Below are 7,707 nucleotides of genomic sequence, written 5' to 3'. Positions count from 1 at the left end.
AATTGGTCCATCCGAGAGGAGGCGGGGCCTGGAGTCTGAGAGCCAATGAGAGCAACCGAAGTTTTCAGCCACCGCTCCCCACCTCCCCCTCCCCCTCCGCCAGAGACACACACGCACCCACTCACACCTGCCTCTCTCTCCCAGGAATTAAAAAACTACGATCTTACATTACCCAAAACTACTGATGGGCTTTTTGTTTTCCACGGTGTGGACCTGCGAGAAGGCACTGGCCCAATAACAAGAACATCTTTAAGCGTCACTTTACTTTAAACATTAAAAAAAAAAATTTATAGCAGGGTTTCATGTGACCCAGGCTGTCCGTGAACTAGCTATGTGGTGGATGACGGATGATGACTCCTGATCCTGCTTCCGGTCTCCCAAAAGCTGGGATTACTGTACGACCAGTCCAGGCTTACTTTTTATGTTTTTGGCTTGTTTAAGACACTCTTTTACTGCGCAGCTCAGGTTTGTCTGGTACTCACTAGCCCAGACATGCTGAAATCAGAGTAGAAAGAGTGGATTCTCTAGGAGACAGGAATACACGTTAGTTACTGGCTAAAAAAGGCTAAAAAGCATCAATAGAGACCAAACTTCATCCAGAACACACGTGCACAAAATCTTAAGAGTAAACTAGAGAAACCAAGAGGCTTTTTTTTTTTTTTTTTGGTTTTTCGAGACAGGGTTTCTCTGTAGCTTTGGAGCCTGTCCTGGCACTAGCTTTTGTAGACCAGGCTGGCCTAGAACTCACAGAGATCCGCCTGCCTCTGCCTCCCGAGTGCTGGGATTAAAGGCGTGCGCCACCACCGCCCGGCTCCAAGAGGCTTTTTCTAGACCTTAAATCTTCAGGCCCAAGTCAGAGGCCCTAAACTACCGAGAAGATGGTTTGGGTCTGCCCACATCAAAACAGTCTCCAAGGCTGGAGATGGCTCAGCAATTAAGGGCACTTGCTGCTCTTGCAGAGGACCCTGGCTGCCCTGGAACTCACTATGTAGACCAGGCTGGTCTTGAACTTACAGAGATCCACCTGCCTGTTCTCCAAAGTAGTAGTTATTTCTGCTTATTTTTGAGTATTGTGGAAATTCGACAGGTTTGAAGACAAATGGAGGTCATTTGAGGACCCAGGTCTTCTGGTTGAAATAAGCACTGTTAATATCATTGGAACCTTTTCCTACCTACACCCTTTTTTCTATGTGTGTTTGATTACAGTTAATGGGAGTAAAGAAAGATTCCTTAGTCTGTCTGAGCACTCTCAACAATGATGGGTCAGTTCCCATGTCAGTAGTTTTGTATGTATATTCCTGAGAACATTCTAAGGTTTCGTGATAGTAGGGAATATGTCCTAGGATTTTCACCCGTTCCCCCCTGCTGCTGGATATTTGGATTCTTTCCAAAATGGCAGTGAAAGCCATGTGGTGACACAAGAGACGTTTCTGTGTAAGTTCCATAGGAATAAAATAGCAAAAATAGCAACAACAACAACAAAAAATAGTGCAACGCCTTTAATCGCAGCACTCAGGAGGCAGACACAGGTAGATCCCTGTGAGTTCAAGGCCAGCCTGGTCTACAAATCAAGTTCCAGGACAGCTGGGGCTACAAGAGAACCCCTGTCTCACACAAAAACAAAAAGCAAATTTTCAAATCACTAACCAAATCCTGCATCTCACTGAGAGTCTTCCCCTCTGTCCAGACACATAGGGATTCCTTTGTTTCCTCAGAGCCAACAGGTTCAGCTGAACCTCAGGAGCGCTGCATAAATGATGCTGTCTACTTAGACAGCAGCTGTCTGTCAGCTATAGGGATTTTTCAAAATGAAGAAACCGGGCATAGCAACACAACACCTTTAACCCCACCATTGGAAAGCTGATGCAAGTGGATCTCTGTGAGTTCGAGGTCAGCCTAGTTTACACAGCTCCCATAGCCTGCCAAGACTACATAGCGAGGCCTTGTCTCCAAAAGAAAAAGAAATATTCAAAGAGGAGGATACACCTTGTTTTTCTCAAATGTCATAGGCAAAAACTTTGGTGCTGATAAAATTTAAGGAATGTACGTTTATTTTGAAAAGTTTCCCCCAATTTTTTGAGGGTAGGAGGCAGGGGCTATGTAACACTGTAAAATACAGGACTGCCTTTCACGTGTTCAGTTAAGAATTTGCACTGGGATCCATCTTTTTACACCTCCTTAAATCTGTTTCCAAGCAAGGTGATGGTCCTAATGAATATATACCTTGAGTTCCCTTTAAATTCACACAACAGCCGGGCGTTGGTGGCGCACGCCTTTAATCCCAGCACTCGGGAGGCAGAGGCAGGCGGATCTCTGTGAGTTCGAGACCAGCCTGGTCTACAAGAGCTAGTTCCAGGACAGGAACCAAAAGCTACGGAGAAACGCTGTCTCGAAAATCCAAAAAGAAGAAAAAAAAATTCGCGCAACAAATATTTATTCTACACCTGTTAAAAGCAGAACATTATGCCAATCATGAAAAAGAAGAGTCTAACTCGAGGAGGAGAATAAAGACGTCACCCCGCCCCCGCCCCCGCCCCCACCCTTATTGTTCCTTCTCTACCCTGTTCCTTTTCTCCCCTTAATCTAATCTGTTTTCTCCTTGTGTCTCCTTCTAAATTTTGCTGCTTCTTATGAAATCGCCAGCACACAAAAGTTTTGCTTTTGAAAAGAAATCTCTATAAACTCCCACAGCTTCCGCATGGACAAGCTCTAATTCTGTGAGAAGTTTTCTCCCTTTCTCACCGACAGGAACCTGAGGAAAAATTCCTCCTTCTTGCCCAGAAAGTTCTATAATTCCTCTGAGGAAGCACTCTGTGGCTTTGACTTGCCAAAGGTGGGGATCTTAGCTATATTCATCTGCATCTGAAGAGAAATTCATATGAAGGGGAAGGGTAAATAACCACAAGGCAGCACAAAGAAAAGTTTCCAGGGAATGACTCGGTAGTCAAGAGAGCTTGCTATTCTTGCAAAGGATCCCGAGTTGGGTACTCAGCATCTATATGGTGGCTCCCGATATATATACACATACATGCGTACACATTTCCAGTTCCGGAGGATCTGGTGCCAATGAGGTACAAAGTCAGGTAAACTCATACACCTAAAAGAAACCCAATAATTACGAAAGAAAGAAAGAAATAAAGAAAGAAAGAAAGAAAGAAAGATCCACTAAAACTCCTGTTTTCCAGTAGTTTGTTGAATAGTTTCTGTTTTATGGAGGACTATTTAAGTTTATTTGGGACAGGATCTTATTATGTCACTGGCTTGGAATTCAAAGATTCGCCTATGTCTCAGGGATTAAAGGCGTGAGCCATTACGCCTATCTTTTTGGTTTTTTCAGTAAATATTTTTTGCTAAAATTCTACTGTTCTACAAGTAGAACAATGTTCCCTGCGCGGGGCACAAAGCTGCACTGCCACCATCTTCCTGCAGGGTGCACAACGAACTACTTGCATGAACCTCCTGCTTCCTTAAAAAAACAACAAAATAGCCCTGGCCAAGCACTTGGGAGTGCGCATGTGCCGTTCTTCCGGAAGTTATCGCTGGTCTGCCGGAAAAAGGCAGGGAACCCGGAAGTAAACATTACCGGGTCGCTTCGTTCGTGGCGGATGGTTTTGGCGTGATCTGGGCCGGACTGGGTAAGTTAGGGTTCCGAGACCGAGGGGACGAACTGGGGGCTGCGAAGAGAGGGCATTCCCTGCAGTGCGTCCTCGCGGTGACGAGCCGCCGTGGGATCGCGGACCCGGGGGGAGACTACCGCCCAGGGCGCAGGCGCCACCCTCGCGTCCAGCCGGACAGAGCCCTGGTCACAGTGGGGCGGACATCCTGAGCGGCTTTTACCTAAGCTGACGCCTCTGTCCCCAAAAGGAAGCCTTTGAGCTTCAGTTTTCTCATGAATGGGGATGGTCTTATTTGGGGGACGTGATGCGAGAGTAAAATCAGAATGTCTATTTTACATTCAGTGAGTTTGAGTCGTCACCGATCCAACCTGTAGGCCCCTCCGCAAAACAGTGTAATCTACTGACAGTAGTTCGGTCTAGTTTAACCTTGAATGTGACAAGCCTACACTCCAGTGGCCTGTGGTGTGTAACATGATTTAAAGGACCCACAATAAAGTCAGCCTTGGACTTGAGACCTGTCTCTCTCACTGGTGTGTTGTTGGCTGGCGGTATTAACCTTCGCAGACTTGTTTCCCCACTGTAAAATAGGGTTGCTGTGAAGATTAGGTGACGGTGTGTCTGGTAAATTAAAGAAATGGTAATTGTCAAAAACGAAGGTGATTAAATCTATGAGTGTCCACTTTTGCCTCCCAGTATACGTAGGCGACCACCGATTTCTAATACTTCCGTTTTTATTTTTAAATTCTATTTTATTTTAATTATGGCTATAAGTAGGTGTGTGGGCATGTGCCCTTGTTAGTACATGCGCAGTCTTCTTGGATCCCGTGGAGCTGGAGTTAGAAGACAGTTGTGAGCCCCCTGATGTAGGAGCTGAGAGCTGAACTATGATCCTCTCAAGGAGCAGTAGGTGCCCTTAGCTCCTGAGCCATCTCTCCTGCCCCTTAGACAAACTTCTACAGAGAACCAGGCACGGGGGTGGCGCATGCCTCCAAATCCAGTACTCGGGAGATAGAGCCGGTAGGCTCAGAAGTTTACCCTGTGATGCATAATGAGTTCAGGGACAGCCTAGACTGTGGGATATCCTGTCTCAGAACAAACAAACAAAATTCTATATATATTTTCAGTGGGTCAGACACAGAAGAGAACGCTTTGAACAGCACCGTTGACTTCTAGTCAGTAAGCATTTAGTATTGACAACGAGTTGTGTAAATATCCATGGACCGCAGGAGGAAGGCTAAGAAAGTCTGTGGGGGATGTGGGGCTGTGAGGATGGGTCAGTCAGCTAGTTGTGAGGCTAGAAGCTGGTGCTAGACCTTGGCTGCTGTACTGGTCCCTACAGTAAGACTGACAGCATCCTTTGACTGTTCGCTGTGACGATCGCTAGTTGCCAGTGACTGTTGAGACCGGAAATGTAACTGCTCCAAACATGTGTAAAACCCATAACAGCTTTTAAAGCTAAGTTGGTTGGGTTTTGTTTTTTTTTTTTTTTTAGGTTATTGGAAGTTGAAATTAGACTGTGTTGGGAATATTTAGTAAAGATATTTGCCAGGTGGTGGTGCCACACACCTTTAATCCTAAAGGCTTGGGAGGCAGAGGCAGGCAGATCTCTGTGACTTTGAGGCTAGCGTGGTCTACAGAGTGAGTTCTAGGACAGCCGGAGCTACACAGAGAAACCCTATCTCAAAGAACAAAAAAAGAAAAAAGGAAAAATTTTTTATAAAAAGGAATTTATTTCCTTTTGTATATGTTTGTGTCAGAGTCTTGCTATGTAGACCAGGTTAGCCTTGCAGATACAGTCCTCCTGGGTTACAAGCACTTACCACCATTGGCCCTTTTTATTTCTTTAATATTGTTACTCAAAACCAAAGAATTACATACGTTGTTGGCATTACTTTTCTCTGGGATCATACTGCTTTGGAGAGATTTTGAGCTTGAGCAATGGGGCGTTTGATCAGATTTGTATTTTGAAAAATTAAGCTGTGCGGTATGTAAAAAGATTAATTGGACAGAATTAGAAGAGACTGGTAAGTCTCAAAAAAATCACAACATGTACTAAAGGGGAAACATTCAGCATCTAAGGAATAGGTAAATAGTAGTGATATTGAGAAAGTAAAAATAATTGTTAATAAGCTGGAATACATAAATATTTAGTAAGCCAAAATAGAAAAAAAGAGCTGTCAATGAAAGGAGCCTGATTCCCACAGGGAGGGCCAGGAGTTTAAGGCCTGCTGTGGACAGGCACCTCTGAGGCTTCTAGGTAGAGATGTCCCAACACAGTTGGTTATGTGGATTTGAAGATCCAATGAAAAGTTCTGTAGCAGAGAAATAATGTGGACCCCAGTAGTGGGATACTGCTCCCCCAGATCCTTGGAAGCTGGTACTGGTTAGGATGATGAGTGAGGTTCTGACTGCACCATACGGAATCAGTCTCTAGATAAATTTATCAGTCTCTAAGTAAAAATAGATGAGCCTACAAAGGAGTCCAGGACAGAAAAGGAGTGCACAAGAAGCCAGAGACATGTTGTGGAAGCCAAGGAATTAGAATCTATGACAAAAGGAAAAAAACAACTGAAAACTGTCCAGTTGGTATTTAGCGCATTGATTAATATTAATTTAGTTAATGTAGTGGTAGTTTCATTGGCATGGCTGGGAACAGAAAGTCAGAGTGACTGGGGATGAGGAGGGCACAGGGTGTAGAAATAGAGACCCTATGATACAGGTGTTGTGGGGGGGAGGGGCTAGGCATTTCTGAATATAGACCAACCCATCTATATTTTCTTTCTGACAAGGTCTTATGTAGCATAGGTTGGTCTTGAACTCCCTATAAAGCCTCTGATCCTGTATTCACTTCCAGATTGCTGGATCACAGGTGTACACCACCATACCTGGTTCTTGCAGAACTGGGGATCCACCTTCCCTGCATGCTAGGCAAATGCTCTATCCTGAGGCTTCATCCCCAGCCCCTAAACACTAGTAATTGTTAAGACATTGGGCCTTCATGGGCAGCAGAGATGAGCTCTGTATTTTTTTGACTGTGGTAGAAAAGTTTAAGACACACAGGAGGGCTAATTTAGGAATATCTGTATTAAAATCTTTGACATTTTAAATTTTGTATACATGGCTTTCTCCATTTGTAAATTGGAGCTTTAAAAGAATTGGTGCAGAGAATATGTAAAAACTGTTTTGTTTTATTTTTTTCACATTGAGGGTCTCACTATATAGCCTTGGCTAGCCATGGTTTCTCTACATAGAACAGGCTAGCCTCCAATTCCCAGGGATCCACAGGCCCCTGCTTTCCAAGTATTGGCATTGAAGTTGCACATTTCAATGCCCATTTTGTAAAGCTTTTTGAGGAAGAGAAAGAGACTCTTAGAACCAGGGAGATGGCCCAGCAGGTAAAGGCACCTGCCGCCAAGCCTCATGACCTGAGTTTCATCCCTGGGACCCTCAGGGTGATTGAAGATCCAGCTCCTACAAGACCTCTTACCTCTCCATACGTGCCATGGCATACACAATCCCTGCCGCACCCATCCACACACATACACACAAGACAAATAAAATGTAATTTAAGAATGTAAAGAGCCCCTCCTTTACAGGCACTTTGAAAGAATAAGAGTGTGTGAGACTGGGCACTGCTGTTTGTGCAAGGACCCAGTTTGGATCACACCACCACGTAAAGTTTAAAAAGTGAAGGCGAGAGAAACCGTGATGAAACTCACAGTGTGTATCAGTAGCGCACAGTGTAGTGGTCTCGTGGCTGCATTCTGAAGGCCTCCTTCCCTCTCAAAAGTTCCTTCTCTTTTTAGTGGAAGCCAATTCATCATGTCGGCGGCAGCCGTAGACACGGTTAATGCCACACCCCTTTCGGGGTCAAAGGAGATGAGTTTGGAGGAGCCAAAGAAGATGACCAGAGAAGACTGGAGGAAAAAGAAGGAGCTAGAAGAGCAGAGAAAACTGGGCAATGCTCCTGCGGAAGTTGATGAAGAGGGAAAGTAAGTAGCTTCTTACGTGATGTGTTCAAGTCCGTACCCACTGCACCGGGGCTCAGCCTTCGCCCAGGTCCGTACCCACTGCACCGGGGCTCAGCCTT

General features: G+C 45.0%; 1 protein-coding gene across 1 annotated transcript in view; it reads left to right on the top strand.

The window, feature by feature from the left end:
- The first annotated feature begins 3,546 nt into the window (after positions 1-3,546).
- The window catches only part of Slu7 (SLU7 homolog, splicing factor), a 16,868-nt gene continuing 12,707 nt past the window's right edge, over positions 3,547-7,707 (top strand). Inside the window, exons 1-2 of the mRNA XM_005368184.2 lie at positions 3,547-3,635; positions 7,424-7,609. Of these exons, the coding sequence (XP_005368241.1) occupies positions 7,440-7,609 (170 nt within the window). The 5' untranslated portion in view covers positions 3,547-3,635; positions 7,424-7,439. The remainder of the gene's footprint in view (positions 3,636-7,423; positions 7,610-7,707) is intronic.

Source organism: Microtus ochrogaster, unplaced genomic scaffold (assembly GCF_000317375.1).
Source record: "Microtus ochrogaster isolate Prairie Vole_2 unplaced genomic scaffold, MicOch1.0 UNK30, whole genome shotgun sequence".
NCBI lineage: Eukaryota > Metazoa > Chordata > Mammalia > Rodentia > Cricetidae > Microtus > Microtus ochrogaster.
This window is presented reverse-complemented; position numbering and strand designations above follow the sequence as displayed.